Source organism: Protobothrops mucrosquamatus, unplaced genomic scaffold, assembly GCF_001527695.2.
Source record: "Protobothrops mucrosquamatus isolate PMUCROS unplaced genomic scaffold, P.Mucros_1.0 scaffold327, whole genome shotgun sequence".
In the NCBI taxonomy this organism is placed as follows: Eukaryota; Metazoa; Chordata; class Lepidosauria; order Squamata; family Viperidae; genus Protobothrops; species Protobothrops mucrosquamatus.
This window is the reverse complement of record NW_015386666.1, coordinates 637,965-660,171: the sequence shown is the minus strand read 5'-3', so window position 1 is coordinate 660,171 and position 22,207 is coordinate 637,965. Positions and strand designations below refer to the sequence as shown.

The following is a 22,207-nucleotide window of genomic DNA, read 5'->3' as shown; positions in this document are numbered from 1 at the left end:
CATAGGCAATTTTCAGTGTTCTGGAAATTGATATCAGAATGGCTTGTCTAAGGTTTCTGGAATGTTTTATAATAGAACATTTTAAACATCACTAGAGCTCAGAAAGTATGTGTACCTGGTACACTGACAAAACTTGAGAGTATAGGCCAACCTAAAGGAGATGAGTAACTTGAGTTCTTGATAGTTTGTTTTATAAAAGACTAGGGAAATAAGTGCATGCTTGTGACATTCTCTTATTACCTACACTATAGGTACAGTATGTATGATAAATTTCTAGCTAGAATATGTAGCTATTAGGATGAAAACAGGTAACAGAAATATATAAAAAGAAGGATGCTGGGTTAGGCTAATTGTGCATCATGAGTTTGCCTGGATATCCCATAAACAAGCTCAACTACTTCAATTTACTTCTCAGAAATTAATGACAGGAGAGAAACTTTTTGTTCTCATACAGGTATGATTACAAGAACTGCAGCACTTCAGATTTGACATACCCAAGCTGCTTTCGAGCATGCTCAAGAAGAAATATCACACCTGTTGGCAACATATTAAAGTTGCAATTACCTAATCTGGGAAAAGAGGCTACTGCTTTTAAGAGATTGGCCTCAGGGGGGTTGCTGGTAGTCCTTGATTTATAAACAGTTGTTTAACAACTGTTCGAAGTTACAATGGCCTCAGAAAGTGCCTTATGGGCCATAAAGCACTTCTAGCCATTGTAAAATGTTGTGCCTTCCCCCCTTCCCCCCCCCCCCGTCATATGCTAGCATTTTGGATACTTGGCAACCATCTTCTATTTTTGGCTGGTTGTGGCATCCAGGTCACATGACTGATATTCACAGTGTTTTGACTAAATGCCCATTCAAGGGAACTGATTTGGTTAACAACCATGTGATTCCTTTAATAAAAACACTACAAATATTGGATCCGGTTAGGTTGACTTATGATGACAATTCTTGTCCCAATCTCATAACTCTGAACTACCTGTTCTCACATTTGCATTTGAAATACTGAATCTGAAGCACTGGTCAGCCCTAACAACTGTATCAGAGTACAGGTAGACTCATTTAGCAGCCAGCCATTTAGCAAATATTCGATGTTGTAGGAGGACAGCACCCCTCCAAAGAAATATTTTGGGGAATATTAAAAAGAAGAATATTATATTTCCCAAAGGAATACAGTAATGGAGAAAGAAAATCTTAAAAGACAGAAACCAGCCCCAGCCCCTCTTCCCCAGGCAGAGGCCAGGTCTGTAGAAATGCAGATTTAATAATCCTGTTCAGAAAGGTTGGAGCCAGGAAGCTAGAAACTGATGAGATTAGAAAGACAAAAGACCCCTAAAATCTACATACCCCACCCAAACTCAAGACACGACCTTTAGGACATAATAGGATTAACCCACCACCTTCAAAATACAAAAGGACATACTCAAAAGCTCAGGTCAAAGTTCATGCCACAGGAACTGGGGGGGGACCTCAAACACAAAAGCCCAAGAAGGTATAAAAACCCGCCACTCCCAGCCACATGTGGTCAGCTTTCCCAGAGCCACATTTCTGTCTGGCTCTGCTCTTCAATAAACTACAACCTTCTTTCTAAAGCAGTCTCCATTTTGTTTATTCCATTTTGTTTATTCCTGGCTTGGACTGGACACTGACGAAGATTTTTCTTTCAACAATTTTATGGCAGCCCTGAACAAGGACTATCAGTCCTCAAAGTTCTGGCCATCCCAGCAGCCCTGCGGTCATGAAATTGCAATTGGAGCATTTGGTAACTGGCTCACGTTTACAATAGTTGCAGCATCACATACTCAGATGTTCATTATTTTTATCAGAAAAAAAGTATTTCATGATTGTACATGATTTTTACATTGGTAGTACTAGAAACCTTCAATTTATAAGTGCCTTACTCTAGGCACACTTCTCCAGGCAAACAGGCATGATGGAAATGAGAATTCAATGTATGTAGTCATGTTTAAATCTGCAGAGGGTCAGACTGGGAAGAATTCAATTATGTAAAAAAAAAAAATCCTACACACTAAGCTTTAAAAAAATGGTAAATGAGGAAAAGACATAATAAAAATAGGGAAATGTGTACTTTGAAATTAAAGAACTGTTATGTTTAATACTGTACAGTTCATATTTCAAAATGACTTAGTATATATGATGATAGATTGCTATCATCTTTTAAAAACATTTTGGATCAAACTAAGAATAAATTGCTTATATCCATCTAAAACTACATGTCTCACTTTTTTGATAAAGTTACTTATTTGGGAAAACCTTGACCTCCAATATTTTTATATAACAATTTGTGAAAATGTATTTTACCAATTTCTGTTCTGAAATTTTGGTCAGTGAGTTTTCTAAGCTTCACAAGTGAGTAACTCATATAGGTCCTACATGTTCCTTGTTTATTTAAACTCTTTAATTGTATATATTGGTAAGACCAACATGTAGCTTGGAAAACATTCCATGCCAAAAATATGTGGAATTTATAAAACCCAAATTAAGTTGAATGCATATTTTAGGTAATTGCATAAATCTGATTTGAATATATCTTCTGCTAGACAAATTGTATTATTGCATTTCTTTAGGATCAGGATATCTAACTTTATTGTATGTTTTATTCTACATATATATTTGTAATGTAATTCTTTATGATTGCAAGCATCTTGGCATTTCATTCTAATTTACACCCTAAAAGTTAATTTATTTTCTTGGGACCAAAAAGCCTTTAGTTTGGGGATGTTTGCTCCCAAGAAAGATGATATGCATAAAGTACTATAGTTTGATTTAGGACATCTTACAAGAGCACTTGCTGTTTTTAATGCCTGAAAATAATGTTTGTTTCCAAGTGAGTTAAATCCAAATAAAATATATTGAGTTTAATGGCACATTCTGCAATAAATGTACACAAAATGATGTGGGGCTGATATTCCCTCCTGAAAGCGCCACCTTTTACAGATGATAGGACTGTAATTCATGGGGATTCATGGAATTACAGACCCAGCACATCTGGAGGATACCAAGTTGGAGAAAGCTACTGTAATGACATTAAAAGATTATTAAAGGAACTGGTATAAAAATGAGAAAGCTATGGGCATCAGTGGAATAATATGACATTCAGTGAATGTTTCTGTTTAGTAGTTGTGATACTATTTACAATATGCCTTTCCTTCCGTACTTAGCAAATAGGCATTCATCCTGTTCTGTGAAAAATTAACCTCTAGGAAATGAAAATAAATCAAATTTCACTAGTACAGTTTAGTCCTCCTAATTAAAGGAAGTCACTAATTAAAGCTTTTTAAATTGGATAAGAATGTTACTCTATAGGAGACCGTGCCTGATTATCAGCAACCATTCTACTTTAGGTTTTGATATTTTGAAAAGAAATTAATTTCTGCTCTAAAAGAAGTGTCTCCATAGTCTTTCTCTTATTTGTATATAATATTATGCCTTTCTATTTTAAAGCTGAGAATTCAGTCACATACTGGCCTATTGGTTTAAATCCTACATTTTCCCAGTGAAGCAGAATGACAGTGCTTGTACCTACTGTATGTGTGGAAATAGCCAGGAGCAGTTCTGAAGCAGCCACCAGTTTGGAAAAGGACATGCTTCATATTTCTTCCTATAGTTCCAAAGCCCTTATTTGAAAGAGTATTTATAGCCCTATTGCACATCAGTAACATCTGGCTAATAATTGAATAAAATGGTGCTACTGAAATAATATTTTGATTTTTACTAATAGAACTAAATTCTCATACAGTTACATGGGATAGCCTATCTAAAGACTGAAATGTCTACAAATAAATGACTGGCAAGAGATTATTGATGAACCTGGTCTCCATCTCTTGCAGTGTTAGAATTCTAGATCGGGGTCCCCAACCCCCGGTCCGTGGACCGGTACCGGGCTGCGGCATGCCAGCAATCGGTCTGCACAAACAAGCAAAGCCCCATCTGTGGGATGCAGGCAACACACAAAACCATGCCCCCTCCGGTCCACGGAAAAACCTCTCTCCATGGAACCGGTCCCTGGTTCCCAAAAGGTTGGGGACCTCTGTTCTAGACAATCCTATGAAATTAAAAATTGATTGATTTGGGCAAGGGAATGTACAGCAAACTTCAATAATTCCACAATAATATGCAAATGTCATCATTATTTACATCCCAACATCTTACATGGTGTTTTTCATGATATCATCTTACATATATTGTCATTTCCCCCTTCCCATGCATATCCATGCATATTTTGATTCTAAACATAATTAAAGGAAAAAGCAAATTCAACCTCTATGAACCATTAGTGAGCAACAATAGAAGAATGTTCACCATCACACTGCTTGTGAATTTGCTGAATACATGCTAGACTAGGGAGGCTTTTGGACTATGATAAATTTATGTTACAGGTAGTCCTTGACTTACAGGAATGTTGCAAATGGCAATGGGATGCTGCAACCATCATAAGTGCAAGCCAGTTGTCAAGTGCCTGAATCATGATCAACAGAGGTGGTGCAACGTCCAGAATGTCAAGGGCTGGTATAAGTACTACTTGTTTAGCACCGTCACAACTTCAAATGGTTGTTGAACAAGTGGTCAATAAGTGGGAAATTCTTATGTTCTTATGATATAAAACAATACAATACAATACAAAAACAATACAAAGCATATTTTGCCAATTAATTTATTTGGGACTTGTTTTAATTAGATTCTAAATGATTATGTAACGCTACCCCCGAAAGGGCCGCTGGAGTCCAGGTTCTCCTGGCCCTCCTGGGCTGGCTGCCGGTCCACAGCGGTCCCTGACTTAGGCACTTCTGCTTGGCTGGAACATGTGATGAGGTGGCGGTCAGTCTCTCTCGGCAGACAAGTCATGTGATGGGGTGATGGTCAGTCTCTCTTAGCAGGCAGGTCACGTGCAGGAAAAGTGTTCAGGTGGCTGGTCAGCTCTTCTTCCCTCTCTCTCTCTCTCTCTCTCTCTCTCTCTCTCTCTCTCTCTCTCTCCCTCAGACTTGCCCTAGAGAAGCCTCTCCTATCCTATCCCCTTCTCTCCCTCATGTTTGCCCCACAGAAGCCTCCCATATCCTATTCCCTTAGGCTTACCTCCTACAAGCCTCTCCCATTCTCCCCTATTGTCTCCTCTCCCAGTCTTATCTTCTCCAACCTAGGCCTCAGCAGACTCAACTCCTCCCTGCCCTCTCCTGACTCCTCCCCCAGGCATCTCCCCATACTGTCTCTTCAGCTCACCCTACCCAAGCTACAATTATTTATATTTATATAAATATAACAGAGATTGCAAGTACTGCCATCGTAAATTGGTGCAATCGTGTTACCACACCTTACGACTATATTGTTTAGCCCTCAAGCTTCCAGTCCCAGTCACCATTGGTGAGAAATACTGTAAATACATAGTCAGCAGCCAAAATGAAAGTATAAACAAACATCCAAAATCCAACATCAACATAACCATCTCATAGACTCTGGCCAACATTTTGATCCCCATACCCAATGACACAACCACATCATTAAAGTCTTATGAAAGGTCAGCAGGGTTGGGGGTAGTCTCATCTCTGGGGAAATGATGCTCCAAAAGGAAGATATAAACAGAAAAGGCTCTCTTCTTGGGCCCCACCAGAGGGCACTCTGCAATGGAGAAGGCCCATAGCCTGCATCTCCTGGGTCTGATGGGATGACTATATAAAATAGGGCAGAAACTATCCCTCAGATAACCCAGTCCCATGCCATGAAGGGCTTTTTACATTTTTTAAAACTTGTAGCTAACAAAGTAAAGAGTAGCCTATATTTGACTGCCAATTTTGATTCCAGTTGCTATTTTTTTCAAATCCTTTTAGTATATGTGCTATATAAATTATAGATATGGTGAAAATATTTGTCTTGTAGGATAGTCCACTCTTTAGTCTGCAATATTTGACTGATTTCATTGCAGCAAATAGAGATGATCCTAAAAGGAAAGTAAATATCCTTCACTAACCAAAATGATCACAACTTATAGAATATGATAAGTTTCCTTTCTAATCATTTCAACAATGCTTAGAATTATTATACTGAGTAATTATATATAAATACGCAGATTGAATTGCATGTCACTTCCAACAGAGGAGATTTGAATACAGTACTCTAGAAGTTATTTTTTGACATAACAGCAAGATTTTTATTTTCAGGGGGGCTGTCTTACCACAGCAATTAATTTAAACAATGGAGTATACTGGATAATGTAGATTTGAATGTATACGTAATAAATTAAAAGACTGCTTATTTTTCAAGCAGAAGACAGCTTTCAATTATGCCTATTGTGGAAATGCAACAATGGAAAAAGAATTTCTACTTGCTGCATATGGAAGGAATTGTAGGCAAAAAGGCTAGAATAGAAATAACAACGGCACATTTAGAAACACAGTAAAAAAATATGTGTAAAATACACGAATTTATGTGGGACACAGCGAACGCCCCATACAGTTAGAGCACACTATTAGGATTAAGTTCAATTGAGTTCTATAGTATTTACTTCTATGTGACCTGCGTATGTGGAACCTTCTAAAGTGGGTTCGGAAGCTGCCTGGGAATTAAGCTGTTTGTAATGGAGCGTTGTGCCTCGTTGCTGCCAATTAGTGACCATCCGAATTTTTGTAAGCAATAAATGGTAGGTAGCACTACTAGGTGGTATGGTAACACATGCGAAGGATTCTCAGGGAACGGCTTTATTTACTGCGTCCTGGATACCAATCAGATTTATTTTAAAAATCTTTCGAACTTATGGCCGTTATACCTGCTACACAAGGTACGATAAAATTCGAGAAATTCTTTTATTGTTTCGCTTATTTTAATAAATTTGCCCCACGACAATAGCTTTTTAGCATTTTCATGAACCGCACTCCCATAGGATCCGCTCTTCGCTTTTCTTCTTCTATGATGTCATACTAACGCTCTAGGAACGTCGGGAAATGTATTTTGTCCTTGTGTAGGCCGTGAGAGCTACAAAAACGCATGCGCGAAGCTAAGGAAGCCACCATTTTGGAAGGAGGCGGTTTGAAGTTGTATTGGGTTCGGATTTGTTTTAGTCGGGGAGCGTGGCCGTCCCCGCTTGAGCTCCGGAATGCTTGGCGAGCGAGTAGCTGACTTGTTTTGAGGTTAGTCTGCAGATGCGGGTAGAAAGTTTCTTTGGGAAGAGCGATGCGAAGTAGTAGTGGTGAGAAAGCCTCTGAATTGCGCAACTTGAAGGCGAACTGGAGTGGGCAGCTGCTGTTTTCTGTGTGACGTCTGTTTACGGAGAATAAATCCGCCGGCCTTGGCCTGTCTGGTCCTCTTGGACTACGGCTCTCATTGCTCTCATTCGCTTTGCCGTGGCTGATGAAACTTGTAGTCCAGAATCTATGAGTGGGAGAATGTGGATGCAAGCCCTACAGAGGGGCTCTGCTTTTCTATCTGAGTTGTCACTCGTTGACTAAGGCTATTGAGATGCAGGATTGACATGCCCAATGATGTTGGGGCACCTGATGCATAAAAACAAGGGGGAGCATAGATAGCATGCCCATTGCTATCATATGGGCAGAGCCTTTGTAGGGACTGCCATCCCAAAATCCGGATCATGAGTCTTAGGTAGCACATGGGACCTTTAAGAAAAGGGCAAGGCTAAAGCGATATGACTTGGGATCTTAATTCTGAAGTGGCAAGGGCTTATTTTATTTTGAAGATTGCTGTTGTGTGTTTTCAAAATAAGCTTGAACCATTTTGTTGTTGGTTGACCTCAATTTATTCACAGTTTTGTTTTTTTCCAAAGCAATTGAAAGTTAAAATAGGTAGCAAATGTGTAATAGTGTATGCTGTCACTGAAATATAAAAACACCTTGATGCCAAAAACATTTTGTAAACTGAAGAATGTTTTACCCTTAGGCTCCTTTTCACAATCTCTCACTAATTTTACCATAACATTCTTTTATTATTTAGAAAGCATATTAGAAAAAATAGGTCGTTTTCAATGGGTATATCCTCAGTTCAGCATGCTTAGCTTCAGTCATTGCATGAGTAATATGTGGACAAAACATGAAACATATTTGATATAATACTTTAAATATATTTTATTGTTTTCAAGATGCTTCATGCTGTGTGTAAGCCAAGATACTTTGAAAATCTGGATATCTCAGTAGCCGAGCCCTCTTCTAAAAGGATGAAATCTACAGAAGAGCCTTATGGTAAATCCTATGATGGATTACAAACACTTCATGAGGAAATACATATTAAAAAAACCCATTCTGGCTTTATTCCATTGTCGCTATCTGACGATGATGAAGAAGAAAAAGAGAGAAAGAGAAATGCAGAAGTGTTAAACTCATTTAACCAAGTACCTTCTGGTCAAACACCAAGTTCCACAGAATGTTCAAGTTTAATAAACAAAACTGAAATTAAAGGAAATAATTATTCTTTTGTTACTGACAGCAGCAATGTAACTCATAATGGAGATAACAATTTCATTAATGAACATAAGAATAAAGGGGAGATGGAATTATACAGCACAAGCAAAGCATTTATTGGGCCCATTTATAAAAATAAAAGTAATTGTGAACATAAACAAAAGCAAAAGTGTATTGAAAACAACTGCTCAAAGAGATCAAATACTTTTACTGGTAGAAATTCTCAGAAAGAAATAGTGCAAGCTATCTTCTATGATATGCCAAAAATAGAAGATGAATTGTCACAATTCTACAGGGAAATTGATCAGCTTGAAAGTAATGAAAGTTGTCTGGATACACCTCATCCACCTCTGGACTGTAGTAAATCAAATCAAGTAATTTATTTAAAGTCTCAAGAATTATCTCATAAGACATTACTTAAGAGTAATGAGGGACATTGTTTTTATAATGAATCAAATGGTTATAAAACTGGCAAAGACCAATACATTTGTAGTGATACAAGTGGTCACAGAATTGGCATGGAACAAAGTGAACATGGAAGAAATGCATGGGAAACCAAACAACCGTGTAACAAACAAGATTCTAGATTCTGGAATGATTTTGTACCTCAGTTTAGGCATAGTGGGCCACAGACCCATCCATTTGTAATACCTTACAACCCACCACATCAATTTACTGCTCACTTTAATTTTCATGACTCTAATTCTTCATCACTTTGTTCAGATGGTTTCAATTCTTCAAATACAGAATTTAAAAAAATTAACATGAACAGTTCAGAATTTGATCAAAGTAATCCATACAGTAATCACTCCAGTATTCATAGTATGCATACAATCAGAAATGAATGTAATGTACCTGATGGATATATGTTTAATGGTTTCTGTGAAACTCAAGCAAATTGGAAAAACACTAAAGCTCACAATTTTGAGGAGTCAAACAATGTTCCCCAACAGCATCCTCAGGACAAATATGTGTTTAAAAAGCGACTTTTAATATTAAGAGGACTTCCAGGCTCTGGAAAGACAACCTTATCTCAGTAAGTAAACATGAATTTATTTTAAGAATAAAATACAAGTAATTTATATGATATACTTCCTTTTCTATAATGCTGCTTCCTATTAATCTCTTCCCCATCTACTTATTCCCTCTATCTCCAGATCTTTGGTGTTAGTATTAGGTTTACATAACTTTTAACTTCTAGCTAAGAAAATGGGCCTTTGGACATACAATGACTGGATTCCACAAAAGGTGTTTCTAAATCTTATCTGTAAATCATGATTTCTTATTATTAGACTAATTTTAATGATTATTTCTTTCATTAATTAGAATATTCTGTAAAATATGGGAATAATTTGAATTAAGATAGCTATAAATATTTATATTTTAATGTAATTAGTATACATTCTTTTAATGGTATGTTTAGGGAAACAGGTCAAAGCATTTTGGCTTAAATACAAGTAACTGAGCAAGTTGGTTTCTAAACGTGTTTTAGAAATAAGACCATTTTTGAGGGCTTGTTAGAAATGTTTATATTAATAATTTTTAATATCACAGTATTTTAGCTTATTCTGCATGAGACATGTATTTACCTGAATTTAAACTATTAATGTATGTACATTGGCTGTTTATTGGTTATCTTTATGCAGCCTAAATTTAAAAAAAATGATGAATGGATAAAAGGATCCTTCTGAATAATGCTGATTGGTACATTTTAAAGTAATTTTGCTCTTAAAATCAACATAAATGATACCTGTTAGTTTAGCAACAGTAGAAAATAATTATTAGTATTCTTTGGGATAGCTTTTTTTCCATCACATAAACCCGAAAGATAGATAAGACAGCATAAATATATAATCAAGTAATTAAGTTATCTGATATGGAAGTGAATAGATTCTTCTTGTGAAATATCTTTTATGAATGGCTTATTTTTCAGGAAAAAAATAGGAAAGGTAGTAAAAATTAGATTTGGGAACTGTCGTAGTCTTAAGGTATCTGCCAAAAATGTATTGGAAATGTTTTACTAAAATTTCAGTATAAGGTTTTCTGTTTTTCAAAAGCAATATTTGGCTATGTAGTAATAGACTTCCTTTTTATTCCTTTGACAGCATTCTCCTTGGTCAGAGTTGTAATGGCACTGTATTCAGTACTGATGATTACTTCCATCAGATCAATGGATGTTGGACCTATAATGTTTCTCAGCTTGGTGCTGCTCATGAGTGGAATCAAAATCGAGGTGTGAAAATATATTAATGTGGAAATATTTACAGTGAAATATGCACTTAAATTGATAATATAAATTCATGAGAGTTTGTGACAGATTCATTGGTATATGCAATAAATATCCCCATAAATAGTAGGGAATTTGAATTTTTAGCCTTTTTCCTTACTATTTTTCTCTTTTATGGGAAGTTTTGGTAAATGGAAACTGCCTTGTGCCTGTCTTCTCTATAAGTACAGACAAATCTAGGCTGTTAAGAGTAAAGGCAAACCAAGTTAAACTTACTACTTTTTCTTGCAGATTGTACTTTCTGAACATGATCTATAATTTTCTATATGAACAATCACTTGACCATTCATATATAAATGCAGATTTGGGGCATCTTTGGATATTAATGGGAACGATGAGACAATGTAGATGATAACATTATACAGAAAATGTAATGGCTATCAAAATATTTTGCTAGATCTTATGAAATTAGAAAATGTTTGTGGTACTAATTATAGTCTTCAGAACTTAAGACGAGCTAAATTAAGCCAGTGACTAGTCTAGTCTAGCATTCTGTGCCAGTGCATAATCAACAGATATTCAAACAAGAACAGGGAGATGATAGGCCTCTTCAATTTTTATTCTCTTAGGAGGTTTTCAAAATATGTGCAATTTATTTAATTAAATTATTTGTATTGCAGCAAAAGAAGCAATGGATCTAGGAAGATCCCCAATTATTATAGACAACACAAATATACAAGCCTGGGAAATGAAGCCTTATGTAAAAGCGGTAAATAAAGCAGCCACTTTTAATGGAGATTCACTTTTCGGTCTTAATATATAAATCTAATTTCTGTAAATGTATTAAACGTTTTTGTCATACATTTCATCTACCTATGTCTTATTATGATCTATATAAATGTCAAAACTTAAAACTTTTACTGTTAAATGAAGTACATTGAAGTACAATCTTATACATGTCTTCTTAAAATAAATCCCATTATACTAACTATATACTAACTATTTCCAAGTTAGTATATAGAGGATTGCAGACAAGATCAGGAAAAGCTATTATTTCATGTTCCTTTTGTAACTGTAGTTCTTGTTTGCTTAGGCTCTAGAAAAAGGCTACCATGTGGAATTCCATGAACCAGATACATGGTGGAAGTTTAATCCCGAAGAACTAGAAAAGTAAGACTTAAATTATATTTCACTCATTTGAAAAAAAATGTATGAGACTTCCATCTAATACTTCACTCATTTCCATTATTGTCCTTAAATATGCAACTTGAAACTTTTGAATTTTTTTGTATAAACTTAAAATTATCTTTGTCCCTGCTCCAAGACTAATTTCTTTTCTAAGCTTTGTGAAATAGAACCACATACTATGCTTTCATTTGGATATTTTATTAATTTTTAATTATGCTGATGCTTGTAATTAAGTAAGGTGGATGAGTTAGATTACAATGATAATGGGTGCACCTTTGAAACTTAGGATCAGATCATGGTAGAGAAAATTTGTCTTATGTTGTCTCTAAGAGACAACACCCAACTTCTTGGTATACAATCACTCTTATAATTACAGTTTCCTTTTACACTTATAGAGTTTCATTCACAATCTCCTTTTGTTATTCAGTTGTCTTGATCTACAAATTCTCTAGGATTTGCAGGCTACATACAGGTCTTGTCAGTAACTTCCTCCAGAGGTTTATTCAAGTACTATAAATCCAATATATCAGTGGTACTCTGTGCCAAGATACTTGGTAGCAGTTAAACAAAGGAAATGAAGAAATATATCAGGAAGGAAGGAAGGAAGGAAGGAGAAAAGAAAGAAAAGAATCAAACTGTTCAAGAAACTATGAAGCAGCAGCCTCCAACAAAAAGTACTAATTTATGCCCCTCTTGATCTCTTCATTTTGTCTACTTAAAAAAAAAACCTTGTTGGTACCTGCCTATTTATAGGATATTTATAAATACATAGGAAATTGGGAGGTTTTAATACATTTGTTTTATATGAAAAACATTCACAATTCATATTTGAGGCAGACAAAATGCTAGTTTTTTGAACATCTTTTATGTTAAAAAATCACTGCTCAATTGCTATTTTTCCACTTTCTTGCAATCTTTTTTGAAGAACACAGACTGAAGGCATTGTAATAGGTACTCCAAGATTATAAGATTTTTATCTGTTTAATTTTTTTTTTGTTTTATAGGAGGAATAAACATGGGGTCAGTCGTGAGAAGATTGTGCAAATGCTGGAAAGATATGAATATCAAATCTCGATACCCATTGTCATGAATTCAGTGCTTCCTTTTCATAAAACTTCAGAAAGACCATATTTACAAAGAAGACAGAGGTGGGGAGACAGTTCAGTCTCTTGGAATACTTTTAATGTATCACATAAACAAGGATATATTTAAGGTCAATTTTCTTTATCAATAATATATTGTAATATATACAGAGTTAAATCTATTGAAATGACTTAATTCCTTGTTGATCTGTTTTAAATATTCAGTTAATTTCTTTTGTGACTAAAATAGGTTTAATGCAGATTAAATATCTTGGAATTATTTATAAAAATGTAAATGTTTAATATTAAAATGTTAAATACTTTCACATTTTATATTTGTACTAATCTTGATTTTACTGAAACTTGCGATAATGCAGATACATTAATCACTGATTTTTAGTGCAACATTTTACTTATACCCCAAACTGCTGAGCAGTTTCTTTTTCTCAATAGAATATCATGAATTTTTAATAAACAAATAACAGTAGGGTAACTTTTAATATAGGAATTACATTTGAACTATTCTTTTTTCTGCTTTTAGTAGCATTTCAAGTTCTGCATATCTATTGATAACAGATGTAATTATGAAGCTTATTCATCAAACATTGGCATTCAGCTGAAGTTCTTATGTTTCCATTTTCTGATCTGTACAGAATTTTATCTGCAAGCTGTAAGTTGCAAAAATGGTAGCAAAACTCTGCAGTTAAAATCTGTGACTTTGAATATCAGCATGTGGTTTGTATTCTTACAAATCGGTTTTCCCATAGAATTATCAAATTCTAAATCCACATTATTATGGTATGTTAAATGTGCCTTTTGATATGGGTGCATAATTTTCTTATAAAAGAATGAATACATTCAAATATGTTGAAAATGTGAAACTGACATTAGTTACACCATATTACATTTGGCTAGGATTATAATATATACAATATCCAGTTCATGATATGTTTGTGGCTGAATTCACAAAGGTCTTTGTGCTAATGCCATGTAATAAATTGGATGCCTCTTTTCTTTTTGCATGGTTTTGTACTACTGCTTCAGCAATCCAGTCTCAGTGAAATTGAGTATTACATCAGGCTCCATTTGTTCATGGGAACCTTTGGAAGTTAAAGAGTAGCATGCCCTGTAGAAAAAGTTCCTATAAGTTATTAAGAGCTATTGGTAGAAATAATTTGGCCTTCATGACTAGATTTTTTTAAAAAATAAACTTATGCAGTGCCTAATAGCCACGCTCGGTGATGAAATCTGAAAAAGTAAAGACATTTATTAAAGCAGCAGCCTGAAATTCAATTTAAAAACACTCTTCCATACTATTTCTAGATAATCAGATTATTAATAGAAACATTCACTTCGTCTCTCATGTCTAGGCCGACATGTTGTTTATGAATCTACTGAATCTTATAGAAAACTTTACTTATATTGTATGATTTTTTGTGAAACCTTCAGCATTCACCAGGATATCCACATGATGGAATAGTGGTTCCATTATACTTTGCCCTTTTAACAGTGAATTCAAATGTAGTGTAGGTAGATCATTGTACGCCAGGGGTGTCAAACTGCCGGCCCACAGGCCGGATGTGTCATCCGGAAGCCACGCCCACACCATTGCCGGCAATGGCAATACCGTCCCGATTGGTTGCGTGACCTCACGTGACGTCGCGAGTTTGACATGTTTGTTCTACACCTACAGAACTCTTATGACAACTTCAGCCTCAGGTCACCCTCACCCTCAACTTCCAAATGTTCACCAAGGGCCATGTTAGCTAGGAAGGGAAATGAAATCAACACATCTGTAGGGCACCCAGATTGAGGAAAGGTACCTCATAATGTGGATGGAATATTTACTAGTCAATACTATAGCTAAATGATTTTTTTTTCAACCATCATATTCAAGAACCCCAAATCTCTTTAACTACATGACAATATCTGACAATATTATCTACTGAAGTGCAGTTTTGATTATCTTTTTTTTCTACAACTCTACTTTTTCTACTTTTTTATTATTTATTATAAGTTTATACAAACATAGTTTTCTGTGTCATGTGTTTCTTTTTCTTTTAAAAGATAAACACATAGAGGATTGAAGCATCAAGCAAATGAGACTCAAAGTCCAGATTGAATTCTGGATATTTATTAATTTGTGTGTGTCCTAATCTTTAATGTATTGCAAAATATGCATGTAAATACTACTAAATAGAAATAATTAAAAGATATTTTGGATAATTTACTGTTTAATTTGTTTGCGCCATTGCCATTTCCTTTTTTTAAGTAGAAGAGGTTCTTATAAAAATTAAGTTCAGTAAGTTTAATATATTAAACTTTGCATTTAACAATGTGTGCTTATAACTATTAATTGGTATTTTGTAAGTTAATAATACATATTTTGTCATTAGTAATATGAGAATATTACCTTTGTTCATCTCAGCATAATTATGTAGCTGATTATGATATACAGAAACCTAGGTCGGGGTAGGCAACCTTGGCTCTTTTATGACTCATGGACTTCAACTCCCAGAATTCCTGAGCCAGCTATGCTCAGGAATTCTGGGAGTTGAAGTCCATGAGTCATAAAAAGAGCCAAAGTTGCCTACCCCTGACCTAGGGAGATAACTTTGAGGCAAAGATTCAGGAACGATTACCTAAACAAAAAGGGCAAAAGCATTCCTTACAGGTTGGCTCCTTCCTCACTGGGGAGCAAGGGGAGGAGACACACTATCAAATTTGCAAGATTCTGTTGCTATACTCGTCTCTTAATAAAATATAGCTCTAGTATTACGTACTATGTTTTCTGATCTGGTCTACCACAAATGCCTGATAGGATATGCAGGTGGCTTTTCCTTTCAGGAGTAGACATTATTTGTCCCCAATTAATTTGTACTTGTTCCTTTTAGCAGACAACGAGCTCCATTTTTTCTGTTTTTGTATTGATCATCATCTTGTTCCCACAAAAGTGAAACAAGCATAAGAACAAGCAAGGCAAGTCTTTATGTCAGTTTGAACGGATTGGATTCCAGCTTTAAAAAAAAAAAAAAAGTGTATATCCCAGTGCATATGAGGGAGTTGGGTTGAGGAAGCTCACAAGGCACAGTTTGGTTCTCAATACTATTTAACAATACTATCTGTGGATATTAGGTGTTTGTAGACTGGGTATCATCAACATGTTGATAACATTTGAGTTCTTCTCTATAATATCAGAAACAGAAGAAGCTGAGTTGTGATTTAAAACTGGTATCTGAGTGCATTTAGGAAATAGATGAGGGGCAATAAATTGAGGTTGACTCTTGCAAGACCTTGTGGGGGATTACCAAATATGAGAGTTAAGAATTTACCTGTGGGTTTGCCTGCATTTAAGAAGCAGATAGCTTGGAAGTCTTTCTAGGGTCATGGTCATCAGTTACGGCACAATAATTTAGGTCGTCGTCGGGGAGCTTGTAACTTTAATTATACATCAGCTCCTGCTCCCTTTCCAGCATAGGTTAGTTTAGCCTTAATTGTTCACACTCTGGTGGATTACTGTAATATTCTATGTATGGTACTATCACTGATTTTATTCCAGAAGTAATCACTAGTTTATTCAGTGGGATAATTTACAGTGCTGTCCAATTAGTTATTGAGATAGGTTAAAGGTTTTGCTTTTGACATAAGCTATTTGGAAGTGTAGTCAAAGAAAATCTTCCTGCATGTACTAAAAACAAACATTCTCTTACAGTTATTTCACAGGTGGCCCTTCCCTGCAAATTTGTAAGGACCTACTGTTACACCTTTTTTATACCTGTTGATAACTTGGCTTTTCTTCCAATATTTCACTGACTGAATGTTGTATTAATGTATTATTTTTGTTTTCCTTCTTTTTATAATTAATGTTACTTTTATATTGTTTTAGTTTTGTGGCTGTATTATGGAATCCAAATTGTTTTATTGTAAACTGCTTTTAAGATTTACAGTAAGGAAAAACAATATATACATATTTTTAATATTATACACTTAATTTATTTCTAGTATTTATACCCTAATCTTACAGGTAACAATAATACATATATTTGCAAATTGAAATACTTAATAATATAATGCAATTAAAGTTTAATGTATTTTAAAGTTAAACTTTAGTTTATTTTAATCTTGCCTATCTAAAATATGGTATATACAGATAGTTCTTGAAATAATGGAGCTTGGCCATTATGTTTTCATGGGACAATGGCCTTGTGAAGCATCTTATTTAATGATCCTCCCATACCTGCTCTCCCCAATGAATCATTAAACAAATGTGTGGGTCATTATGTAAAGCATGGGGTGCCTTAGAGCAGAGTTCCCCAACCTTTCGTGCTTGGCGGCCCAGAAGGAAAGGGAGCAGCAGGGAAATCTGCATGTATGCGGCAATGTGCATGCATATGCAAACAGGCTCACAAATAATGGTGCTAGTGTACGCGCGCATACACAAGTGGGCCACGTACCCATGGTGTGCACTGGTGGGGCTGCTAGTGGCTACTCGGTGGTGCTACCACGAGTGGGGTGGGGCTCGCCAGCTATTCCTGGGACCTGGTGGCCAACAGGCCCTGGCCCGGTACCGAGCCATGGTTGGGGACCCCTGCCTTAGAAGTAAGGGAGACCCTGGATGGCCTAACACGGGCACCTGCCTGCCTTGTCCGAAGGCCACCCCACCCCATGAGACACCCCTTGCACCGCTTCTCACACCTTGGATCCCCAAAGGCCTTTTCCCAGTCCCACCAGGTCCCTGTTGCTCTTAGAGGGGAAGAAAGTGCCTCAGTGAAAACTTCAAAGGCCCCTCCTCTTCCCTTCCCTATCCGTAAAACTTCACAAAATGAACCAGATGGCCAGCATTTCCAATACCACCTGATGCCCCAGCAGCAAAGGAGTGATGGCATATATGAAGTTTGTGACTTCTATGGATCAAAAAAAGGGGAGTCCCGAATGTGCATTGGGAAAGTTGAGGTGCACAAAATGGATGGGAGGAAAGGCAAAAAAGGTAGATAGGGAAGAACCGTTCCAAATTTATTTCCAACCAGACAACCCCATTGGATCATCATTTCAGAGATATTTGCTTACCTAAACAGAGAAACAGAATGACCAAGGGTGGGCAAAGAAGCAATGGGAGCAGGAGCGACTTCTGACTTCCTGCTGGCTTCCCATTGAGTTTCTTTGAGGGAATCTGGCAGGAAACATCAGAGATCTTCCCTATCCTACCCTACCCAACAAGCAGGTAAGTGGCTGTTGTTTGGTGGGGGAGTGGGTGATTGCAAGACAGAATGTTGAAAACAAAGATCAAGTAACCACAGCAGCAGCCCAACAGTGCAACAGCAGCAAGTAGCATTGAAGCAGCCACAACTTTTAAAAAATTCATTCCCTCAGCAGTCATGGGTCCCAGATTTTGGACACAATCTGCAAATTAACCCATTTGAAGTCTCTTGGTTCAAAAATTGTTGATACGCTGTTTCATCTAGTTTAAAGTCATGATAGTTTTAGTAATACATAAATTTTACCCTCTTCTATTGTATGTTTGGATCTATCCTTGGTATATATTTTCATATGACTGCAAATAGACTTGTGGGTTCTGTTCATATGATGGAGCTGAGCAGCTGATTAAAATCTTGATTTTGCTTTTCCCCAGAAAGACTATACACACAGGGACACAAACACAGTCATAAACACTGTGTGTGTGATAGTTTAGCATATATACTGTAGCTTTTTATAGTGTACAAGAATTCTCTACTGTGATAAATTTGTAATCAAAAATCTGTCACAGGAAATCAAGTAGAAAAGTGAAAGTGGGAATAAATACATAATTTACACTTAATTGACTGACGAACAGAAGAAGAGCCATGCTAGATGAGATCTAATGTCAATCTGTTTCAACATTTCTGTTCCCATAATGTCCATGCATAAGTTCAGTTATGGAATTCTGTATGAATGGATGCATAAATTAGCAAGTTGATGTCAGCTAACATATTTTATGTGCTTAATAATAATAATAATAAAGTTGGAAGGGGCCTTGGAGGTCATCTGGTCCAACCCCCTGCTCAGGCAGGAAACCCTATACCATCTCAGACAAATGGCCATCCAGTCTCTTCTTAAAAACTTCCAGTGTTGGAGCATTCACCACTTCTGGAGGCAGCTTGTTAACAATTTGAGAATAAGATGAGGTAAGGTCAAATAATATTAATAAAAACATTATTAGAGGATGAAAATGATGACCACCCTTTCAGTTTTAAAACCAACTTGATTATATCCTCCCAATTTATGAATGTTATGTATCTTTTCAGGGCAAAACATCATTTCAAAATGGCACATGAGTAAAATTAGGAAATGAGCTAAACAATGTAAATTAACAATTTTTTTTCTCCAGACAGAAATCCATTTTAATGTAAATGATATTCTATGGATTTTACTAGAGTTTAAAGATATGGATGAGTACCATACTGTATTTCAGTTAAACGCAAATTGGAGCAGTTTGGTCTTTGAGACCTATTTTTAAAATACCCATCTTACACACTACATCTTACACACATCTTGTAAGAGTACCATGATTAAATCATAATCAGAGAGGATGTTTTTCTTTTGTCTTCCATAACTAGAAAAAAGTTATTAATTCTATATAATTAAGTTACAACTTGAATACATCTTTTGTACTAATGTTATTTTTCTGGTTAGAAATGCCTTCTCATGTAACAAAAAAAATATGATAGGAATGTTTCATGCTGGTGAACTGTATGCATATCATGCCAGCACTACAACCTATTCTGTTTTTAAGCTTGATTATCAGTACATTCTGCTCTTGTTATCTAAGATTTAAGTACAAAATGTTTTCTGTGGAACTTCTGAATATTTAGAAAAATGCTGTGAATCTGTTATTTGACATGATTAAAGTTGGATCACTCCATAGCTGTCTTAAGAGAATGCTCCATGGGTTATATAATTAGTCGTTACATGTATGCCTGCATTAAGAGCATTCTTAATAATTTTTTCATATTTAGTTCTTTATTCTATTTAGGGAACTGGTTGTAAAGAGGAAACACAGATTACACAAGATAAAACAAAAAAAGAAACGAAGGAAGAACAGAAAAATGAAAAATGCTGTTATTACATCAGTGGACACAAAATCAGATGGACATTTAATTCCAAGTGATGGGGATTTATCACGAAGTGAGCAAGAAAGTTCAGAAGACAATGGACAATCAGAATTAGTGACTGGCCATCTAAATGAAGCTAAAATTGATAGTGAGAATGGCTCAACGAAGTATAATCATTTACAGCTTTCTGAATTGCAAAAAAAGGAAATCCTTGATTCTGTTGTAGTAAATCCAGTGTCTTTAAAGAAGTCACTAAAAGCAGATATTACTGAAGATGTGTCAATATCAATTACTCTAAATGAAAATATAGCTGGCCAATTATCCAACTGTCATTTATCAAATCGGATAAAAAACATATCACTTGCAGAATGTGACAGTAATACTTTAGATCATAATCAAAATTCATTTCAACAATCAGATCAAAATGATGCAAGAAAAAATACTGTATTGACTGATGAAGAAAAGAAAAATACATCTGCTGAATATACATGTGACTTGGTCCAAGGAAACCAAATGTTAAGCAATGAAGAGGAAACAACTCTTCCGCATCCACATGAGACTTCAAAAAGTAATGAAATGAGTTCCTGGGCTTTCTTTTCCTTTGATTTGGCTGATGAACAATTTCAGACTAAGACAGAGAAAAATGAATCCTGTTTGGCTTGGCCTGAGGATGTATCTAAAATCATGTTTGAGCAAAGACCAAAAAAGATCAAAAGACCTAAGAAGATGCTTTCAGAAGCAACAACAGAAACGACGGATTATAATTCTAGTAAAGAATTAGTGAAAGAAAGCAGTGAAAGACTCCTGCATGAAAATAACAATACAACAATTACCTCTTTGTCATTATTGCTGATGGAAAATAAAATATGTGATAATTCTAGTGAATTTGTCAGAGAAAGTGGAAGGAATACCAGTTTCACAACTGATGAATGTATATTAACTTTACCAAAGAAAAAAGAAAAATACAAAAGGATCTTCAAATTGGCTCCAAACTTTGATTTACCAAGGCATATTCCTCCTAAAAAGAATCAGAAAGTGCTAAACAATATATATACAGTAACAAAGAAAGAAGACATTTCAAATGAAGAAATTATAGAAAAGAACAAGCGATTCTGTGAACTTCGAGCATCTAATTACAATGCAGTAGTTGAATTTTCTGATTTTGATGTGGAACTTCCCTTACACAATGGTTCCAATCAACTTGCAGACGAATCTGTGAATATTTCAACAAAAGAATCTGATATTCCAATTCATATAAGTACTTTTGCTTCATGTAAAGCTCTCTCACCAAGTGAACAAGATTTTTTTGAATTTGATGAAACAATAGAAATTAAAGAAAAGAAAAAGATATCTTCAGATATTTCAACTATCCAGCCAGATATTTTGCATTCAGTTAAACTAATTACTGAATGCCTTACAAACACCATGGCTGAATCATTTGAAAATATGGAAGTGATTAATGAAAGTGAACAAACAGTGAATTCTCAGATCAAAGATGTTCAAGATTCCCCATATACAAAATACAATTTGGAACTTCCTTTATCACTAAGATTTGTACTTCAACTAGTAGAACTTTTTGGTTTTCCAGGAATTCAATTAGGTAATTATTAGCTAAAATAAAGGAGAAAAATGTAGAAATTCATATAGTTGAATTTTAAAAAAGAATTTAGTAGTTTAAACTTTAGCATGCATTTTTAGCATCCATTGCCTTTTTATATAGAAATTAATTTTATTGCTTTACTTTGGGGGTAAAAGTGCCAGATTCAAAAAACTGAAAATCCCATTTTGATGTTAATGATTAGGCTACCCCTTCATGAACTAAGAGTAACCTCATAAAAATCATGTGATTAATTTTTAGATTTCAGGCCTGCCAATTTTCAATTATTTTCTGTGTATTTAATTATTTTGCATGTTTCTTATCATGCCCAGTAAATGGGCACATATGTTCCACATTTGCTTAAGCAATGCCATAGCTTTTGTTTTTCAAACATTTAGTTCAAGTGAGAAGATTGATATTTTAAAAGTATTCCAGCCCTCAATTACTTTTCTCTTCGGAGAATGTTTTATAGGTAGGACTAATCAAACTATTCTGGGTGTGTTTTGCCTATAGGAATGTCAGAAAATCACTACAACAAATAGTTTTCATAGTTTTGTTTACAGATATTCCTTATTCTGGTCATACGATTGTACTATTCAAATT

General features: G+C 35.3%; 1 protein-coding gene across 1 annotated transcript; it reads left to right on the top strand.

Moving 5' to 3' along the window:
• Positions 1-7,013: 7,013 nt before the first annotated feature.
• Positions 7,014-21,618, top strand: LOC107286820. The gene is made up of 7 exons (XM_029284013.1): positions 7,014-7,141; positions 8,104-9,458; positions 10,528-10,655; positions 11,330-11,418; positions 11,743-11,819; positions 12,842-12,985; positions 19,929-21,618. The coding sequence occupies exons 2-7, from the start codon at positions 8,104-8,106 to the stop codon at positions 21,616-21,618; spliced, it is 3,483 nt and encodes a 1,160-aa protein (XP_029139846.1). The 5' UTR covers positions 7,014-7,141.
• Positions 21,619-22,207: the final 589 nt, after the last annotated feature.

Excerpts from the sequence above, each read along its gene's own strand:
- LOC107286820 (XM_029284013.1), top strand. The coding sequence starts at position 8,104 with ATGCTTCATGCTGTGTGTAAGCCAAGATACTTTGAAAATCTGGATATC. Across the intron at positions 9,459-10,527 it reads GGAAAGACAACCTTATCTCA|CATTCTCCTTGGTCAGAGTT; the intron begins GTAAGTAAACAT and ends TTCCTTTGACAG. Across the intron at positions 12,986-19,928 it reads TATTTACAAAGAAGACAGAG|GGAACTGGTTGTAAAGAGGA; the intron begins GTGGGGAGACAG and ends TATTCTATTTAG.